Here is a 22,564-nt window from a genome sequence, read left to right as displayed (position 1 = left end):
GCATAATTTATATCTTCAGCCTGAATGTTCCTTTTGCCATTCAATCTCAGGTGGCAAATTCCATGTTCACTTTATACAGTAATTCTCACATCTTCAAAATCCTGGGAAGAAAATGAATGGTCGTTTGGCACACCTCTGTAGAGTGACTGCATAAGTGTTATCTGAACAAAAATTATCAGTATTGAGTTGTTTTCCCAGCTGATCTCTTTAAGAAGGAAAAGAGCAGAATGCCCATGTCAGCCACAAAGCTATTCTACAGAATAATTTACAAGTGAAGAATGTAACTGCAGTTGAGTATGTTTCAGGCCTGGGATTTAGTAACAAAGAGGCTTAGAGAAATATTATGTGGTTTTTATGGTGTAATCATAAGGATTTCATTGTGCTTCAGATAACATGCCACAGGGGCCAATTCAGACCTTAATTCATTAGAAGAAAGGTGATGTGAGAATAATTCACACCTCTGTTCCATTAATAAATTAAATTTGAATTATTGGCCCACAGATTTGACCCCATAGGGAACCCATAGGTGCAAGAGCTCAATTCAGAACACAACTCTGCTTGTTAGATAGACCTGTGAGCCTATGATAGGGACGGTAAGGAGAGGTAGGAAGGAGTAAGCCTTGTGCCGTTAGCTTCCACTTATAAAATAACCATCCAAATTTGCCAAGTCAGAAGTAGCTTCTCAGAATGTTCTTCACTGAGATCTGACTAACAAAGAGTGATCACTCAGAACTAGACAAATGATGGAGAATGTATTTCGCCAGTGGAATCCACATCTTCATGAGAATCAAATTACTCCATTTCACCTACAATTCTACTGTTAGAAAATCTTCCTTGGACCTGGATAATCCAGGATACAGTTTTATTGTATGTACGTATATGTACCACCATAGTAACTGATAAATGCTAACAAGCACGGTAGGTTTTCAGTAACATCACTGTTTCAGGGTATGTGGCTGAATTCTTCATTTAAAATTGATATAGGTAAATAATTCAAAAACATTGTAGTAGTGAGGAAGATGCTCATACCTGAGACCATGAATCCAAGAATTAAACAACATGTGGCAGTCCACAGATCACAGATGTTGGTCATAATTTTTCAACATTAATATGATGGACATACATGGGTTGGATGTACATTTCTATATATAATTAAACATGTTACAATTTGCACATGCAGAAAGTTTTATGTTTCATAAGTGTTTTAGGTTTGTAAACTGACTATATTGAACCATTAGTTCAAGAACATTTTCTCCCTACTCGCCCTATAACATATTTCTGAAACTCTGAAATATGAAGGACTTCTAGCCTTCCATTAAAAAAAAGAGTACTCGCATATGCTACATTTCTTGTCTCAGTTTTTAACAGAAGGAAGTCATCCTTAATGCTGAACCATGTTTCCTGTTTTTGATTAGCACCAATGGGTCTTGCAGATATGATGACTCCTGGTGAGTCTAAACTGCCCATTCCTCTCAAGCCAGATGGCAAAGAAGAAGGTCCTCCTCAGTCCGAGAGCAAAAAGGTATTTCCTTCTGCTGCATGCGGTGTTGGTTTGGCACAACAGAACTCTGCTATGTTCTCTCTCATTCTTTGATTTGAGCTCGCCCTTTTCTGTTCTATACCTGCATGCCCTTTTTCACTGACGTGCTATTTATTTGTTTGTTTATTTTCTTATTTTTGTTATTTTATTTTATTTTCTGCACTGTATGGATGTGAAAGTTACTAGTTCTTATGGCATTTAACTCACGGGGCAAAGAAACATCAGCAAAATCTTGTCTGGCATTTCAGCTAAGCCGCTGGGTGGGTTAAAAGTGGATCCTACCTCAGTCTTGATACTTGCAGCCATTTTTTTCTCTATCTTCAGTTCAAGCTTCCTGTTTTGGCTGTTTCAGCAGCAACATATTTAATAGTTTGCTTTCCTGCCTTATTTGATAAAAAAATAAGGCGAACAGCTTTATATTTTCTCTCTCTCTCTCTCTCTTTCTCTTTCTCTTATCTCATAAGGGGAAACCCATGCTTGATACTCCATTTAGCTTGAAGGAAGCATGGTGGCAGAGTGATTTCAGCCAAGCATCCAGCAAACTTTCCAATTTATATTATTAATGTTGTTTTTAATACCTTTATATAATATATTTATACATGTATGTTTTTTCTCTGTGTATGTCTCTCTCTCTCTCTCTCTCTCTCTCTCCCGATCTCTCTTTCTCTGTTTGTATTTTGTAAATTTAAAGAAAAAAATTGGTTAGTCTGTTAAACTGGATGTATTTTTTTTCATTTTTAATAAAGTTTGCCCTGCCTTTGTCCTTTTTTTTATTCCTCTACCACAGGATAGCTACAGCTCTCAGGGTATTTCTCAGCCCCCAACCCCAGGCAACCTGCCAGTCCCTTCCCCAATGTCCCCAAGTTCTACTAGCATCTCCTCATTTCATGGAGATGAGAGTGATAGCATTGGCAGCCCAGGCTGGCCAAAGACTCCATCAAGCCCTGTAAGTGGCTCTGGTTATTGTTTTTTCTTTTTGTTTTAATACTTATTATATTTTAATGCTTGCTTGTTTGCTTTACAGAATCTTTTCTTTGTTTTTTATCCAATAAAGATTTTTTTCTTTCTTTGTAATGACAGATGAGACTAAATTCTGCCCTTGGTTATATATACCTGCAGCTCCTCTTTCCTTGAATCAGCTTTAGTTGGGAGCTCAGCTTGCTTTGCTGAGGGCAAAATTTGGTCCAGCCCTATTTGGGGTTTTAAAAAAAAACAGATTACATTTGTGTGTATCACAGAAGTTTGCTTTATATGTAATACAGCAGATGTTGTGAAGAAAACATATTTCTCATAATGCATCAGCTTACAAAGCATGCTAACTGTTGATAAGGACATTGTGTCTCAGTTACTGGGTCCAAACTCTTTGCAAAATTGATCCCTCCCCCCCGCTTGGAAGTTACTTAGCATTACAGCTCAAAAGAGAAATAAATCTCTTGCTTAGTAAGTATGGGATCTCATAGTACATTACACTTCAGTACAATCATTAATTTCCAAATATCTGAATATATTTGCTATCACAAATATATAAATCCAACCCCTCAGCAGTCCTCTACAGCACTGAAAACCAACTCCTGGGTGTTTCTCAGCTGTCCAGAGCAGGTTTTCCTGGGAGCATGGTAAGAAGGGAGACTGCCTCACACCTACCCCGTTGATTAAAAGCAGTTCCATCAGTAAAACCACCTTAGTGCAGTTACTTTTTTAAGAATTACTTTTCAAACAGATGGTATCCGCTCATTCTTGAAAAACTGAAATATAGTCTTCAGACAGCCATGTTGACAATAAATTATTCAAAAGATTTTGGATAGAAATCTTGGGACAATTTACAGTACTTCACTATTTTAATTACATGGATGTTACACTAGAAAAGATGTTCAGTTATATAGGAAGTGTTACAGCATAAAGAATGGAAAATTCTTCTTCATTACAGTAGAATTTCTTTAGTGACAGCCTGATTTGTCCTTCCTTTAAATAGAAGGACATTCTGAAATGACAAGTAAGAAAAACAGCCAAGGACTTTTAAACAGACTTTCAGATGTCTAAAATCCAGTAGATTTTCAGTAAAACTAGTAGTTCTGAAAAATATGCAGCTGCTTCCAAAACAGTGGCCCTGTGTCTAGATCCCACCTTGGTACTACAGTATCTAATGCTGCAATTTGCCTGTATCCTATTACAGGTTTCCTATCCAATTCTATGTTGCTAGGTGCAGTTGTCAGAAAACATGGACTATTGGAAACATGGGACTAACAAAATGCTTGTAGTAGTGTTGGGTGTTTTGGCCCTTTCCTCTACAGCTCTCTCTGGCACCAAAAATATGCTCCAGAGGGATCCCAAGTCTTCCAAAATTATTTTAGGGACTTTAGGACAGAGGACTGCAGGAAGAAGACTTCTCCCTTATTTGCAGAAACTATTTCAGTGCGTGAAGGGGCCACATTGTATGCTGGCCATGTTGCATATACCTGAGGGTATATATATCTATATAGATCCCTTACCAATCCTTGGGGGATTGAGGGATTTGGGTTGTATGTTTTTTAATCTTTGTAAGCCACTCCGATTGCATCTTGTAGAGGGATGGGATATAAATAAATTTTATTATTATTATTCCACTCTCCTCATGTTTTTTATTACTAAGAACTCACCTTTTCAGCCATTTTGGCCATGCTGTTTGAGCTTCCCTCAGACTGTTTTAGGTCTAGGATGGGTGCTTTTCCTCAGCAGAAAGTTTAACAGAAGTCGCTTCAGTTTTTAAAAACAGTCCCCTTTACCTAAAACAGTCTAGAGGAACAGGAAAAAACCATGATATTAGTCCCAGAGGCTCACGATGGGCATTTTCAGTAAAAGGAAATAGGAAAAAACTAATGAGCAAGGGACCACCAACAGGCCTAGGGGCTACATGTGACTGGTGGGCTACATTTTTCCCTCTTATGCTCCTTACACAGCTGCTGATGCATTGACAGCTAACCATTTCCTCTAATTTCTAGCTTTTCCCATAAAGATTAAGGAATACACAGCCATGATAACATTTAGTATTTCCAGTCAAATTATTTACAAAAAAGTAAATTGTATTCTTGTGAAGTCGAAGGCTTTCATGGCCAGAGTCCATACTTTCCTGTGGGTTTTCCGGGCTATGTGGCTGCATTCTGGAAGAGTTTATTCCTGACATTTCACCTGCATCTGTGGCCTTCTGAAGATGCCAACCACAGATGCAGGTGAAACGTCAGGAAGAAACTCTTCCAGAATGCAGCCACATAGCCCGGAAAACTCACACTATAACTATAAATTGTAACCTCTTCTCTCTGAACAAAGTAAAATTACAGAAAACCAAAACAAAAGAGTATCACCATTTTTCAAATAAATTCAATATGGTCTAGAGAATTTTCTGAGATCTTTCCCCAAAGCCCTTTTTATCTAGTTTGAAAACATCAACAAGAACAGAAATGAACTGGTGAAAGACAGATATGTGGAAATTACCAATAGGATTCAGCCTAGTTGACCAACAGTGAAGACAATGACTTTGAGTTTCAGAAGGCATCTGGTGGTTCCCACTAAGCACATCTAAACAGACAGTTCTAGTAATCAGACTTCAGTTGCATTTTCATTAATATTTTACTTTTTTCTTAAATGGAGCCAAAGATACATTAAGTGTATAGACTGTCAATCCTTTTAAAGATTTCTGGAAATGCAGAAGAACTTTAAGGTAGAAAATACGTATTCATGTGTTCTATAAGCTATTATTCCTCCCCAGGGAATATGTTAGAAATGCATGTTTTGTTTCCACATAAATTAAAGAGAACCACTTTGGACTTTTTGGATGGGGGATGTAGGAGGAATTAAGTTTTATTTTCAACTGAGTAAACACACTTTATTTGAGATATAGTTCTTAGAAATACGTCTAAAACTTTTATAGTACACACATCAATGGTCTAGGAGACTGGAAAATAAATAATTTACATTAGGTATTGGGACCATCTCTCATCTCAATCTTTTGATCTTAGTGGATATTGGGAAGGAGGGAGTTCTTGACCAGGGTGCTGATCCATATACTATGAGTAGTAGTGTACTGATTTTGGGCTACCAAATAAAATTATTGGCTTAAATCCAGTTCTTAGTCCCAACTAGAGTAGAATCATTGAATCAATGGAAACTTGGTAGATCAACATTTATGTAAATTCTACTGAGACATTAGTTGGAACAAACAGCTGATTTAGGCCACTGGCAGGTTTTACTAACCACTGCACTTATCAGATGTTGACTATTCTAATCTTTATGTCAGCTAGTTGTTAACTATATCAAACACTACCCACTATTTAAATTTAAATACTAAAAGAACTTCCAGCATTGACTAAACTCTGAAACTAACATGGCTAGAGTTAAGCAACATTCTACAGTCATCCCTTCCCTTACGCGGGGGATCCGTTCGAGAACCCCCACGTAAAGAAAAAAATGCAGATATTCACGCCCCATTCAAGTGAATGGGGCTCAAACCCATGGCGGTGCATACATCATGAGTGTGCACACCATTGCCTTTTCCGGCACGTGGTGCTGCTCCTTCCAGATGACACGGGTGCACTGTATCTCCATATTAGGGAGGAACAAAACAGTTCTGACTGGGATGTGGGAGAGAAAAATGGATGACAGGTTGCCACTTTCAAGTCTTGGTGGCTTGCTAGGACAGAGGTTGAGGAGGGGAGCATTATTGTCTCCCTTTTTTACCTGGCAGTTCTTTGCATTTCTTTCTTTCCCTGCCCCCCCACTCTGTGAGAAGAAGAAATTGTACCAGTTCCAGGCTACTATAGTTGAAAGGCCCAGTCCTGCAGTGCTTAAAGGAAAGAAGAAACTTTCTGTCTAGAAGATCCAGAGCCACTTTTGACTTGCCCCCAAACCCCCCATTTTGGGACCTTGAAACTGCAGTAGATCTGTGCTCATGGAACCTTCTAGAAGCTTAACTGTGGCCTTCAAGGTAGCTATTCCTATATCCATCTACCCCTAGTGTTGCTGCTACCTCATCCTAACTTTCTCCAGTCAGTACATCTTCTCATAGATACCAGATTGCATAATTAATTATGGAAAGAATTTCAAGATAAGAACCTAAGATTCTTCAGTTAGTACAGCCACTTCATATTATCTATCTGCATGAATAGGTCAACAATAAAATCCTATGTTTAAGAGAATATTGAGTGAATATGCAGACTGAAAAGATTTTAGTCCTTTATTGTAACTATCCCCAAAATATACAAAAAACATTTCCTGCATTGTTATCCTAATATAAAATCACTGCAACTGATATTGCATCCCACAGACATCCCCCCACTTCCCATAGGTTTTAACTCTTCAACTACCCACAAGGGAATTTGGAGATAGCTGCAAGGAAATATTAACAGATCTTCACATATCTGGTCAATGTATAAAAAATAAACTGAATCTGGGTTATCATATAGTGGTTATCACTGTTCAGTAGTGTAACACCATATTTTTGGATACTTATCAGATAATGCAGGATAATCATGCAGTTAATTGTAATAATAAACAGTCCTTCCATTGTGGACATGCTCAATAATGTGCACATTAAGAATGATAAATATTATAAACTGAAGATGTAACCTGTTCTTTCAAGAGTTATTTCCCTAATATACCTACATGTATGTTTGCAGAGATAAGCCGCATATACACATGTAAGAATAGTTTATTATATCATAAATGATTATCAAAACTTAAGAGAATATGGAAAGAGCAAGCAAGACTGAGATAGTAAATGCACAACTGCTGCACAAATACATGCTCAATTTTGCATGTTTTAAGAAATACTTAATAAATCATATCAGTTTTACTGATAAAAGGATACTTCTGGAAATCTTTTTCCAGAAGTATCCTTTTATCAGTACTGCTGGATAACTTTTACCACCACAAATAGTTGCTTTACTTAAAATTACTCACTGTATATCAACAGAACCATCTGTGGTAGCATTTATTATTTTAACTGTTTAGGCCAGCACAAATTGTTGGATTGACTTTGATTCATACTATTTTCAATTTTACAATATAATAAATCTTAGAACTGAAGAAAATATGTGTTTGAGGTTGAATCTGGCTATACAAAACTACTGCAATTTATGCTTGGCTGAGCAATGGCATGTGCAAAACCTGGAATTTTTAATGTCTTTAGCTGTGGGGTGCAGACAGTTTAAAAAGAAGAAGAAGCAAGCCCTCTATGGAAAGATTTTCCCTTTTTCTTCTAAAAGTTAGTATTTTATTTTAGAAGAAAATTGCACACACTTCAATAAGCTTGACAACCTGAAAGCTCCTGCAGTGAGAAGTCCTTCTTACCTTCTGTAAATTGCAATGTTTTCAGATTATGTTGTCAGTTTGTGGCCAGTTGCCAACTCACTGAAAAGCGACTTTTCTTTATGGAGACAGTGCAAGTGCCCAATAAAGAAAAACTACTTTCCTTCTTTGATGATACAGTGTTATATGAATGAGCATTTCACTGTGTAAAATTGAAAATCTTTGTTTGGCCATTAAGTCTAAATGTTTCTTGTAATAGGCAATTGGTATGGCAGCACAGTGACAAAATATTAAGGGCTGCATTAAACAGAGATAACATTTGCTACCATTATATGATGTGTGACATCACTAGTGAGAAAGAACAAAAATTAATTAACAACACTGGTATTGGCTGCAGTTATTCAGGGCAATGAATCATTTGTTTGCTTCATTCTGAGTTCATCTTCAAATCCAGGAAGCCAACTTTATATTTCAGCTTGATGTTGATACATCCAAAATAATGTTTAACAGTGTCTGCGATGTGTGCACTCTATTTCTTTTATACTTGTAAAAAAAGCATTCCCTGATACAGTTTCCTGCATAACTCTTTTTATGAACCCTCCTAAATTAAACATATGTCTCCATTTTAGGCCTAAATTCAATGTGGCGGTGGAACCTTCTTCCCTCCCCTCCCCCTTGTTTCCCAGCAGATTTTAAAGGTGCATATGGGCTCACAATGGAAATCAACCTTCCCACGGTTACTAGATTCCACTATTCTACGATGTTGGCATTTGCTCATCCTCTCCCATTGCAAAATTCTTCCTCTTGCACCTGATAAACCATCTTCATCCCTGATATTTAACTTCATTTAGCTAAATAGGCTATTTTATTTAGACCTTTATTTCAAAATGTAACAGACAATATACATGCAAGATGTTTTACAGTGAATAAATTAAAGTAAATAAATAAATTGCCTTATTGCTTATAAGGCAAAAAGTTTTCAAAGGCTGGATGATGTAGTTAATTAAAAATAACAGCTAATCCAAACAAACATTTTAAAGTCCCATTGATTCGAATTGGATACTTTTAAGCACAATTAAATCTCTGGAAAATAGCTGTGAGATTTATATATTTTTATAAAAATGGCTGCTGTTAGCTAATGCTTCTCCAAATACGAGTCCAATAATACACAAACCTTTGGGGTTGGATGGAATTTACACCCATCTCTGCAAGAGGCCAGACTCATACAAAGTTTGTTTTAGGCAACATATTCTTAGAGTTGTGGCCTCTTTTGGAAACCAGTAGATTATCATTTGAAATATGAAACTGGAAGAAAGTTATGTAGATACCCTGGACTGCCAAAAAGACAAATAAATGTATTTTAGAGAAATCAAATCTCCCTAGGAGCCATGATGAATAAATTGAGACTGCCATACCTAGGACATAGCATGGGAAAACATGGCTCCCTAGAAAAGATAATAATTCTTGGTAAGGTAGGAGATAGTAGGAAAAGAAGACAATCACATTATATGTGGATAGACTCAGTCAAGGAAGACACAACCCTTCAAGACCTGAGTAGGGCTGTTGATGACAGGGTTACTTGGAGGTCTCTCATTCATAGTGTCACCATAAGTCAAAGTGGACTTGATGGCAGTTAACAACAAGAGGAAGATTAAGTTGCTGGTTTATAGGAGAAAAAGCAGGAACAACTCAATAAAATCAAATAGAAAGTAGACTCAGTCCTATAGTAAATTTTGGAACTATAAGTTGGATCCAGACTTTCCTCTCTGCAAGGATTCTTCCTGTTCATGAAGGGGTCCTAATCTAGCAGAAGCTTTCCCCTGGAAGAAAGGAGGAGATTGCAGTTGTCTCTAATTCCTCCCTCCCCTTATAATTCCAAGCACCACCTCCCATTCTGTTTTAGAGGAACCTGCAACCCGCTGCTCTGAAGACATATAGGGAAAGAGATAGTGGGTCTTTTATGTCTGGTCCAGATGATCAAATCCTGTCTTAAATCTTCTGGTTTATTAAACCAGGAGACATGCTGCTTTCGTGCCCCTGCAAATAGTCCCTTCATTGCCACTTAGTTCCTGCCTTCACACTAGAAAACAAAAAAGATAGAAGCTGCAATTAATTATAGCCTTGCATTAGATGTAAGCCTCATAATAGGTTAACAGCCAGTTCTTTTTTTGTTTTGTTTTGTTTTGTTTTGTTTGGTGAATGCATGAAGGTAGGATCAAAGGAGCTGTTTGCAAATGTACCAAGCTTATGCATATTCTGGTTTATTGAGTCAGCATGTGATCTCATGTGAACACAGCCTATGAATGACTCAAGCCAGTTAAAATTTTAAAAATGAAATAGTGCTCAGAAGTCTGAAAGAATACCCTAAAACCTGCAGAATATACTCCCGGCACCTACTTCTACCAGGTAATCTTGCAGTGCTGCTCCCTTTTGATAGCCCATGTACTGTCCTCTCATGTACCTGAATTAAAGAGAATGAGTTTCCCCCCCCCAAAAAAAAATGCCAGTGTTGACTGACTTCTACCTATTTTTCAGTTAGCAGTGGCAAAAATTTAGATCTGCAGATATGTTAAGATTTCTTTCCCCTATGTGTAAGGTATTTATAGCTGCTCTTGTTTCTTGTGGCATCTGTTTTAAGGTGGAATTTCAAGTGATCTTTTTGTTTCAGAGGTTCTTTATATGTAAAACACTATATAGTACAGCAGAATTATTAGTGGCCTCAGGTATTATCAGAAACTTGCCTTCTGAGATCCAAAGTTCATCTGAATGGACCAAACATAAAATTTATAAAATGTAGAGTTTGGGCCCTTTGTTTTATAAATTAGAAACAATTTGCAGCATGTGGACTGAATGTATTGTTTGTGCCTGAACTAGTAGCCTTCATTCCTGATTGTGGTGTGATAGTTTTAGTTGAACATCCTTCCTTTATCCACTGTTGTGAGTTTCTTACTATCTTTACCCTTCTCATCCCTACCCCAACCTTCTTTTAAACGTCTTTTCTTTAGAAATCAAATTCCTCCACCACAACTGGAGAGAAGATCACAAAAATGTATGAACTTGGAAATGAACCCGAGCGCAAAATGTGGGTAGATCGGTATCTCAGCTTCATGGAAGAGAGAGGAACACCTGTTGCCAGTCTCCCTGCTGTAGGCAAGAAGCCACTGGATCTTTTCAGGCTCTATGTCTGTGTTAAGGAGATTGGAGGTTTAGCCCAGGTGAGAGATTATTGCCTGATAACTTTAATATTATAAATTCCTCCTTGCAAGCAAAGAAGGGCACACACTTCAGATGTCAGTACATTTACTCTGATATAAGGCTTCTTACACTGAGTCATGGTAGATGCCCTTAAAATAAAACAAATATACTTTTGCACAGAGTGCTTGCTCTTTTCTTAGCTAGGCAGGTTAAAATAAAATGCAGAACCTACAGCAGAGCTTTTAGAATCCAGGTCAACGCATATGAACGTGATGTGGTTGTCTTATTGGTTCTCTTACTGGTTGATCAACCCAAAGCATAGAAATAACTTCTGTCAGTACAGCATCCTCCCTCATATCTGGATAGATAGATAGATAGATAGATAGATAGATAGATAGATAGATATGATGTTTCTGTTAATCATAACAATAATCTATCATGAGGTATGCATTCTTTTGTAGTCACAAACATGAAAGTATGGATTGGCATGATTTTCCATTTTAAACTTTCAGTGACCCACACTGTTCCTCCACCATCTGAAGTGGAAAGCAAAGTGCTGACCCAACACACACACACACACACACACACACACACACACACACAACCATCACACCACCATGGCAGTACATCCACACTCACAAGAGAAGTAAGGCATGGCAAGGGCACCTGCCCCCAGACACATGATGGTGGTGAGAGACAGCAGCTGTATGTGCAGCCCCCTATCTATCTTGTGTCCAGAAAAGAGGGTACACTGTTGGGGGTGGGTTACTGTGCCTCTGAGAGAAATACTGAAGAGAGGAATGGGGAGAAGGAGGCAACTGCAGTGTGTGCCCTCTCCAGGGGTACAGAGCTAGTTGGTTTCTGAATGCCTAGTTCAAAGAGTTTTCAGAATCAGGCTCTGTTGGAGGGGTGACTAGGAAAATCCCTTGTGAACATAGGCAATTTTCAGTCGCACCTCCCACACTCTGGGACTGCACCTGTTGTTGTCTCACTGGGGTGAGGGGTGTGAGCCAAGATGTCCCAGCTCTCTAAAGCTTCACAAAGCAACAGCAGTTCTCCAGAGCAGGAGCAGCCCTACCATGGTAGGGCAGGAACCAAATTTGTTGCTCTTGGTGCCACCTCATGGAGGTTCATAATAGGACTGTCCTAGTAAATTGAAAAGTTGAACAAGAAAAGTATATTGTACTGAAAATACTTGCCATGCCCTTCTTAAAGCCAGTTTCAACAACAACAAAAGATTTTGCATGTTGGATTAAATAAGGCCATTGTTGTGACACATGTGGATATTGTTATCTCAAAAGATGGAAAAAGAAGATGTAGTCTGTAGCTGAGTCACACTTTCCCTGGGTGTGAAAGGTAAAGATGGTAACATCATGGAGGGAAGAGAATGATATACAGCGAATCTTTATGCTGGTTTGGTTGCAGCTCATCATAGTAGCTTCTTAAACCTCATGGAGTTATATGGCCCTGAAAAACCCAGGCCTGGCAAAGTCTGATTTGCTTCTTTGTTTGGTTACTGGAATGCATTTCTAAAATTTGGCTCTTATCCTTCATAGCATTTTGGACTTTGTTGCCTCCCATAGAGTCCTGCCATACAAATTTTGGGAGTGTCACTAAGCAAAAAGAGTTCAAGTCAAATCAAGTTTATTGCTTATGGCCAATGGCCTTTGCATAAAACAACAATACATACAAAATTCAAACATATCATATTTATATCAAAAATACAAAACTTTATAGATTTAAAATTTAAAATAATTGTTATACCCAATGTAAGTTTCTCAAATTTCGACATCACCTTTACAACCTATGGCTTACTCTGTTATGTATTTCTTCCGAATTTTTTTGGCTGCTAGGGCATACAAGACTACTCTCCAAGTCACGTATTTGTCAGAGTCCACAATAAGGTGGAAAACTACATCTTGTGGGCTCTGACCATAGCTAGATTCAATTAAGGGTGTTACAAAACGTTCTCTTGGTTCTCTATAAAGTGGGCAAAACAATATGTAGTGGACAAGGTCCTCTATTTCCAGGCATCCATATATGCATAAACGATCCTTTATTGGGATGCCTCTGTGCCTCCCATCTCTGTATGCTGTGTCCATCATATTCAATCTTAGGCGGGGTATAGACCGCCAGAAAGAGGCGCTGGAGAGGCACCTCTCTTTGCTCCACAGCAGCGCTGCAGCAACCAAAATATGCAATGCTGCTGTGCAGCAACAAAGGAGCATTAAAAAGTGGCTCCTTTTTGCGGCGCAGTTGCGCTGCTGCAAACCTACAAAGGCATCCCAATGGCGTCGCATCTGCACAGCGCTGTTTGGATGCTGCGCAGCTGCAACATCATAGCTGTGTGCGCCATGTGGGTGGTGCTGCGCAGCTGCGACGCCCTGATCACATGCTAGGGTTGTGGGGTGTGTGCACACGCTGCCCCAAGGCAACCCCAGGATGTCATGGGCACGCCGCAAAGGGCCCATCTGTACAGAGCCTTAGTTCTGTGAAGGCTTTCTGCAGTTGTACAAATGTTAATTTGCTAATTTCAAATAACTAAGCAAAAAGAGTTGTATAACCATCAGCAACAGAAGTCTAAGAAGCCATGTTAACTTTTAGTTACTGAAATGTTGGTCTCAATTCACCATCAGTTCAGCTTAGTGAGCAGATCCACACATGAATCTTACACAACACTGATCCTTGAACCACTCCCTCCCAGATGGCATTCAATGCTTCAACATGAGCAGGCAGGGGCAGAGAAGGTCTGGCTATCCACCATCTCAGGCAGGAGCACCACAGTGACATCAGTACATGAGATTCACAGGGGTCCGCTGGAGATATCAGTACTTATGGCTTCAGAGCATTGAAGTACGATACCAGCCCCAACAGCACCTGAAAAAAGATGTCTACATGCTCAAGGAACACTAAAATGTGTGGCTGTCCCCACCTGAATTTCAGCTGTTAAGGAATATGTTAAGTGCATGTAGGGAAAGGGTAGTTTCTCTATTAAACATGCTGTTCTTTACACTTTTGTGCCTCTTATGTCTAACAACCAGGTCTTTATGGAGTTTTTCATTGGAGGTTTATTGATACAGACAACTACCACTAATAATAATGCCATCTCTTTTTACAGTTCACAGAAAATAAGAAAACTGAATTATTTGGAGGCGAACGTTTATCAGTATATGACATTTTGGCTCCTACAGTGGGATGCAACATTTCTAACAAATGCATGCAAACAAACAAACAGTTCAGATTGAATATATTAAACTGTTTTAGATTATAGTCTTGAACATGCTTCTTTCCAAGTAAATTACACAGAGGTCCATGCAATTTGTTTCCAGTAAATGTGGTTAAGAATAGAATCCTCAATTCATTTGACAGCCAACATATTTTCCAAAGTAGCACTGCATGGAATAATTTCTATGTCACATACACCCAATTGACAAATCAGTCAGGTACATTTTGACAGTCTGAAATACTTTGATTTGAGTCCAATTTTAGCTCAAGAAGTGACTTATCCCAGTAGTACCACCAGTAGTACTGTGTAGAAAAGCATTCAAGTTAGTTTTGTGTGATAAAATGGCAAATCCTCGTATGTTAGGATTGCTTTACACACTTGTTTTTCCTGCACAGATATAGAGAAAAACATGCAGCTCAGAATGCCATCATGTGAAAATCCACATCATATATATTTTCTCATAAGCAGAGATTGTTGCCGATAACAGATGTGCACATGGCAACAAAACCTGCAAAATACAGACTTTTTTGCTTCATATGTGCAGCAAAAAGTGTCATGTGTAGCCCTTTAAATTATGGAAGTTATTATGGAGTAGAAGCAAGATTCAGTCCAGCAGAGCACTATTACAAAGAAAGTCTGCAATTGAAACATTTTCTGAATATAGTATATTCAAAATGGATTCCATTCACATAGGACATCTTCTTTTTCAGAGAGATCACCATCTACTTTATAGAGAAAGACCCAAAGTTTTAGCACTTACATCAGGAATTGCTAGCTAAATTATTCTTCCACCAGCAGTGTTTCTGGAGGAGAAACATTTCGTATCAGTGTCATAGCACTTAAAATACTCTAAGTAAGAGTTTTAATATTGTCATTTGAAATTAGATTCCAATAGTAGGACCAAGTACACATTATGTAGAAGATAAATTGGCAAACTGCACATCACAAGACACCCCTCTCCCCAAGTATCAAGATTGGAGATGTAGTGTTAGACAAGCAGAGCATTTTCCTTGGCAATCAGTAGGTTCTTTAATGGTTTAATAAGTGTTAATGCTGTTTGTACATTACTGAGTGTAGGAGTAATGAGCATTAGTTAAAAGGGGCAAAAAAAACCAAACACACACAAGACATTGAGCATTGAGGAAGGGGTCATTCGGGTGTTGGTGTTGTTTTTTAGTTTCCTTGTTTTAACCAGTTGATTGTGCCTCAATCCACTGATTCTGCTACTTCTATTTATTGATATGTTTATTTCTTAGGTCAATAAAAATAAAAAGTGGCGTGAGCTATCAACCACCCTTAATGTCGGAACGTCAAGCAGTGCAGCCAGTTCCCTCAAAAAACAATATATACAGTACTTGTTTGCCTTTGAATGCAAAATTGAAAGAGGAGAGGAGCCCCCTCCCGAAGTTTTTACTACTGGAGATACTAAGAAACAACCCAAGATTCAACCGCCATCTCCTGGTAAGTAGAAGAAGTGCAAATTATGTTTTCTAAAATTGCAAAGGAACATCGAGTTTCTGAACATGCCTTGTGGGCCTTTGTTACACATGGAGATTCCTAATGAATTTGTCAAACTCCTGAATCAAATACATAATAATAATCTCTGGCAATTTATACAAATATGTGTTGCAAAAGAGGTTGTATATGCTTTCACAATGACATTTGTAAATATATGTGGCGTGTGGTCTGTACTTGACACATTCCATCATTTGCTCACAACTCCTGGTCAAAATAATAAGATGAAATGTATCCATTAAAAGCCACAAGAGTTCTGTTACTAATTTTGTTGGGAAGTAGAACGTGCACCAAATTATCAAAGCAAGCATTTGTCCAGGTATTGAAAATCTGTTGGAGAAACCCATAAATGTAACTATAAAGTATATTTACTGCAGACCTAAAATAGAATTCCACCAGCAATAGACCTATGGGATTATTATGATCAAGCATATTATGATAATAGATATTTTAACTGGCTGTTGACTTCATCAGCCCTAGCCAATATTGCCAGTGATGAGTGAGATCTTTCACGCCGCAGACATCTGGAAACCCACCTTTTACTCATGCCTGCTTTAGACAATAATAGTTTATTTACTGTGGACTTACATTTTTACTTGAATTCCATTTTTATAATTCCTAAATTTCTGGTGGGTTTTGAACTGACTGTGTTGAATGCTTTGCTTTGCTTTGCTTCAAATTTTTGAAATGCTCCAATATCAAAGAAGGACTCACTAGCAGATATTTCACTTGTGAAAGCAACTGGCTACAGGAGTATAATAGGAAGGATCTTAAGAAAAGTAATTCCAGGAAGAGAGGCAGCAGGAACAGCAAACGGGAATAAGGAGAAAAAGGCAGAAGAGATGAGGGGCTTGAGGGAAGTAATGCAAACTAGCAAAATTGAATATACCTAAGAAAGTGATCTGAATATTGAGAGGGATGGCTTGAATGCAAATTAGGAATCAGAACTTTATGTTGTGGTTTAGCTGCTTTTCATCGTAATATCTAACCTACTAGAAATGCAGTATATGGAAGAAAGAACAAGAGGACAAAGTACAGTAGAGATACTTGGGCCCGTTCTGCACGAGCCTATATTACATGCTCCGCGTGTAGTAGGGTTAGAAAGGGGCGTCACTTCCTGATGCCCCTAACCCTAGTACGGACTGAGTCCGTACACAATGGCGGCGCCCGTTCCACATGGGAGCCACCATTTTGACGTAGCGGATGCATTGCATCCACATGTCACACAGCACAAATGACGCCGCGAGCATTAGCGCGCTGCAAAGAGAAGCGCCATTTTGGTGCTTCTTTTTTGCAGCACGGAAGAGCCCTGTGGTTTGGCTGCTGCGGCTCCTCTGCGCTGCAACTGGCGGCGGTGGCAGAGCGCCGCTTCTCAGCGCTGTGTAATGCACCTTGGATGACCTTTGTTACAGCAATACAGGGCTTGCCTACATGGGTGAAACTCACACTCACCCTGAAGCTGGTGCCCAGAGTAATCTTATGTTCATTGTGTATGTGGACACCTGGATCGTGTCCAATTTGGCCTGGTATAGTTGTCCACATGCCAAGAGCCTCACCATCCCCTTTCCCCATGCTCAGCAGGACAGGGAAAATAGATGGTTGGTTTTCGGAGCCAGAACTTCCACTTCCTCGTGGGCAGGAGTTCCGTGTAAAGCCTGCCTGGTATGCCATCACTTCTGATAAAGTCAAAACGCAGTGCCTGTGCGATCAACAAGGAGATGGTAGAGTGACCCCTGGTTGTTGATCACATGGCAAGGCACCATGTTCTGACCTCAGCAGAAGCAATGGCAGGCTCTTGCAGAGAGCTGCTTGACCTTTGAGGCAGCGGCAGCATCCTCATTTCCCATATTTCAGTAGATTTATACCACATAGAGGCTTAGTTTTTATTACTGTTCCATAAACAAGAAGAATTGCATGTTAAGGATTTTCTCCCATACAACTGAGCCAATACAGTCAGCCCCCCCCATATCCATGGATTTTTGTTATCCACAGATTCAAGCATCCATGGCTTACAAATATTTTAAATATATATAAATTCCAAAAAGCAAAGCTTGATTTCACCATTTTATATAAGGGACACCATTTAATTATCCCATTGTATTGAATGGGACTTGAACATCATTCTGTTATCCTCTGGGTGTTCTGCAACCAAACCCCAGGGGATAAAAAAAGTCCCACTGTATTTACGACTCATCACCAGTATTTACACATCTACTCTTCATAAGCAGCATGCAATAAATAGATTGCAAGTCATAAACCTAACTTTAATCTTAAATAACCTGTGAAATATCAGAACTCGGGGTTGTAGATGAATGTTCTAATGAAAATATATTTAGTTCAAAGAAAATTTGTTTGTTCCAAATGGACACTCCTTTTTCAAAAACAATAGGTCTTAGGGACTAAGAGGAGAATTTTTGTGGTTTTTTTTTAGGTCCTGCAGAATATATAAGATGAGGTGGCCAAACTTGCTTAATATAGGAGACATATACAGTAAACTACAGATGTTTGAGAGCTGCAAGATATGAACAAATATTACACACACATAGTTACTATTACATGTACATTTTCTTATGAAAAACTATAAAAATATTAAGTACATGTACATAATATTTATGGGTGTATGTTGTTTTAAACTGTTAATTTGTATTAGTTTCAATAACCATAAAATACACATATAGATAACAAGTGTTTTAACAATCCTGATTGATTAGTATTTTAACTATATATTTAATATGGAAATGAACTACAGAAATATCAAAGAAAATACGCAAATTAGCCTTTCATTAAAATTAGATGAGATTGCCAAAAATAAAAAGGGTAAAACCAAATATTTTAAATGATATTTATTTGTCTACCCATAGAGTAGCATGGAGAAAACATGGAGAAAAATATGTAAACCAATACAATTAAAGATATCAAATATCTGAAAGTTCCATATAGGCACATGTTAAGGAACACGAAGGTGGATCATATATGTTATTTGTTTTTTTTAAAAAAAGAGATGTATAAGAAAATGTCTTGGTTATTGTTAGATAGACATGTAAGGTACATCAATTTGTTACCAATTGCGTAGTTTTGTATTTGTTTGTTTGTGAACACTTGTGGAACAAAAAAAAAAATCAGATATCACCTTACAAAATTATAGTCTTATCATAATATTTTTATGACATAAAATAAGCAGACAGTGCTACAATTATCAGGCTGTTAAATATTAGTAGAGAGCTTGTGAGTCTCCAACTTGGCTGTGAGTCATTTAAATCCCGGCAACACAACCAAATTCTACAACGCCCAGTATAATGCTAACACCTTGCTAATTTCACTGCGAGCAATACAGCCACACATGCCACAATGATGCATTCACAAGTCACAACTACTAAAACCAACATTGTCAGTCCTGGTTTCTACTATTACTGATTCTCCAGCACAATTCTTGTGTAATCCTTGCTAATCCAAAATTTCTTTAGTCCTTGATACAAATCTAGCATTAAAATTAGGATTTAAATTCTTAAAAATATTTACTCATTGTGAATATTAAACTTACATTTTAATCCAGTGGACTCTCAGTTTATACCTGTTAAATAATTATAAAGCTTGAAAAAATATTTAGCTTTTATATGAAGTATAATGCAAAAAGGAACTAAACCAACATATTTCTGCAAGTTGGGCTTTATATGTCAAAGAGTCTGATGTCGTTTACAAGCCATGATTTGGCCAATAAATTCTGGTCTCCTGTTTGTCAGCAGTTATTTTTTTCAAACTATTTCTGGATCCACTGATTATGTAAAATGCACAAAAAGAGTGCTGTTGCAAGTTATCTAGGTTAAATAAGTCTGCTTTTGTTTGAAAGCAGAAGATACTACTAAGGACAGAAGGAGAAGACTGTCAGTGTTTCTCCTTTCACTACTTTGAGCCATGATTTAATAATGCAAAGTCAATTACCAAATAGAGTTCTCATTGCCATATGCTGAAAGGGGAGAAAGGGTTTATATGTTGGATTAAATTATGTTCTTAGTTTTCCTTCTAGCAAGGTATTTGGCATATAATTGAATTTCATTTTATATGCTAGTAAAGGATAATGTTGGAGAGGGATTACTTTATATACTGCATTACAATGTATTTTGCATTTTTCCTCTACCCACTAAAAATGGGTATGGGGTCAAACAGGCATTTGACAGTGTCATAAGCGTATGTACACCCTAAATTTTGTTTTGTATCTTCGTTGTTTAAAGCAAGCATGGCACTATGTTGTATTTTCATTCTGCTGTCTCACGATTAAAGGGTGCGTCAACACTGTAGAAATAATCCAGTTTGACAACACTTTTAAGTGCAGTAGCTCCATTCTGTAGAATCCAGAGATTTGTAATTTTACAAGCTCTTTAGCAATATCTGCCAGAGTACTGGTGCCTCACAAAACTACAAATCCCAATATTCTGTAGGATGGAGCCATGGCAATTGAAGTGGTGTCAAACTGCATTATTTCCACACTGTAAATGCACCCAAAGAGAGCTGTGTTAAAAAGAAATTAGTGGAATGCCAGATAGGCTTATGTAGGCAACATTTGGTTTTCCAGTTTAAGGCCAGATTTAGAGCTGTTTCATACGCACACATCTGCCAAGGATTCCATATGGATGGAGTGATCCAAGCAGGACACATGCATACATACAGGTGATCTTTTTCCCTTAGAGAAAGGAGAACATGAGTGGCATCCACAATGTATGCCAGCTTTGTATTCACAGTAATTGCAAATAGGGTGTGTGCTTATGTGTACAATTATACCTAAGTTAACAAAACAGATGTGTTCCTGGACACTACTTCTTTAACAGAACATTTGCTACCAGAGACAAAAATAACCTAGAAAAAATAGGGATAGGGTCTTATACCTCAAAAAACAAGAGTAGCTCAACATGTTTTCCCAAAGCTCTACTTCAAAACTAACAATAAGCATGTGTGAAATGAAACAACTGGGTCAAGTCAACCTTCTATAAGTAAACAGAAATATTTCTGAACTTCTAAGACCATTTGAAGACTTCTTCCAAAATGCTTCCAGGGCAGACTTTTTCTTTCATTAGTCTCCACTTTTCTTTTGATTTCCATTTTGATGGCTACATCTATGCTTTTTTAACATGCCGAGGAGAGCCAGTGAGACATGCCTATCTGCTTTCCCCTTTTCTCTCTGTTTTGCTGTTCACACGTACTCAGTTAAATATTGTGGCAGCAGCTGTTGTTTATCTTTTTTGTTATAGGCAGCCACACACAGTTACAGTAGAATCTCATATTTTCCCAGCTCAAGAGTTATTGCATTGTTTGCTGTGGAAATGCTGCTACAACCCAATGCCAAATGTCTATGTTGCTCCAGGCTTCCTTCACCATCCTCAGAGTGCCAATGCTGCTCAGAAACATCCAACTACTGTATATATTCAACTATAAGTCGAGAAATTTATGCCCCAAAATTGACCCTAAAATCCTTGGTTGACTTATATATGGGTCAGTACACTAATACTACGTAGAAAGGTCCTAAAACAAGCACAACAATGATCCCCCACTCTTCCCCATTCTCTCTCTGCGTGTGTGTGTGTGTGTGTGTGTGTGAAAGAGTTTCCCAATCCAATTTTAAAGCCTTCTCTTTCCATCAAAGAAACACTCCATTTAACTCCACTTCTTTCCCTTCCCAGTCCAATTTTAAAACTTTCACTTCCCATCAAACACCCCATTTAACCCCACTTCTTTCCCTTCCCAGTCCGATTTAAAGCCTTCTCTTCACATAACAGAAACACCCCATTTAACTCCACCTCTTTCCCTTCCCAGTCTGATTTTAAAGCCTTCTCCTCCCATCAAAGAAACATCCATTTAACTCCATCCCAATCTGATTTTAAAGCCTTCTCTTCCCATCAAAGAAAAACCCCATTTAACTCCACTTCTTTCCCTTCCCAATCTGATTTTCAAATCTCTCCTCCAGCACCTGGGAAGAGGTGTTAAGTGGTCGAGAGAGGTCCAGAAAAGGAGAAGGAGTGATGGAAGTGTTCATTTCCCCTTTCCATCCATTGTTATAGCCCCCTATGTTTTACCGTCGACTTATCCACAGGTCATATAAAAAGCCATGTTTTTTACCCTGAAACCTTCCCTCGACTTATACATGAGTTTGACTTGTACACAAGTATATACTAGTAGATAGGACAAGGACAAAAAGTGGAAGACTTAATAGCATTAAAAAGACTTTTTAAAATAAAAAAGATAACCAAGGAATATCCAAATTTGTGAATGCAAATACCCTACTCTATTTGCAAGACCCCTCTAATCAGTGAGGTTTTTGATCACGACTGAACAAGTTGAGTCTCCCTTATCCAAAATGTTTTAGACAAGAAGTACATTGGATTTCAGATGTTTTTGGATTTGGAATATTTGCATATACATAATGGGATACCTTGGATATGAGACCCAAACCTAACATGAAAATCATTTATGTTTCATATATACCTTATACACATAGTCTGAAGGTAATTTTATACATAATATTATTAATAATTTTGTAGCTGGAACAAACTTTGTGTAAACTGAACCATCAGAAAGCAAATACATCACTAACTCAGCCACCCAAGTGGACAATTTTGGATTATGGAGTATTTCGGATTTCAGAATTCTGGATAAAGGATACTCAACTTGTACCATTATTCAGCAATCCCAAAAATAATCTGGAGGATAGTATCTAGAGGACAAGATCAGGACTATAGCTACAGGGGGAGGAGAGAATAAGACTTCTGCATCCCCCCCTATGAAATTTTCCTTCATTCCCCAAATTCCTATTTCAGGAA

The 22,564-nt window shown here is 38.1% G+C and overlaps 1 protein-coding gene across 5 annotated transcripts in view; it reads left to right on the top strand.

Moving 5' to 3' along the window:
* Positions 1–22,564, top strand: part of ARID1B (AT-rich interaction domain 1B) — a 525,082-nt gene that overhangs the window by 465,312 nt on the left and 37,206 nt on the right. For 4 of the 5 annotated variants that reach the window (XM_042445231.1, XM_042445228.1, XM_042445227.1 and 1 more), the window contains 4 exons: positions 1,416–1,522; positions 2,328–2,486; positions 10,825–11,034; positions 15,497–15,701. In XM_042445231.1, the coding sequence (XP_042301165.1) occupies positions 1,416–1,522; positions 2,328–2,486; positions 10,825–11,034; positions 15,497–15,701 (681 nt within the window). The remainder of the gene's footprint in view (positions 1–1,415; positions 1,523–2,327; positions 2,487–10,824; positions 11,035–15,496; positions 15,702–22,564) is intronic. The other variant, XM_042445230.1, reaches the window with a different exon arrangement.

This window comes from Sceloporus undulatus, chromosome 1, assembly GCF_019175285.1.
Source record: "Sceloporus undulatus isolate JIND9_A2432 ecotype Alabama chromosome 1, SceUnd_v1.1, whole genome shotgun sequence".
Classification (NCBI taxonomy): Eukaryota; Metazoa; Chordata; class Lepidosauria; order Squamata; family Phrynosomatidae; genus Sceloporus; species Sceloporus undulatus.
Note: the sequence above shows the minus strand (reverse complement) of the source record. Positions and strands in the feature narration are given on the sequence as shown.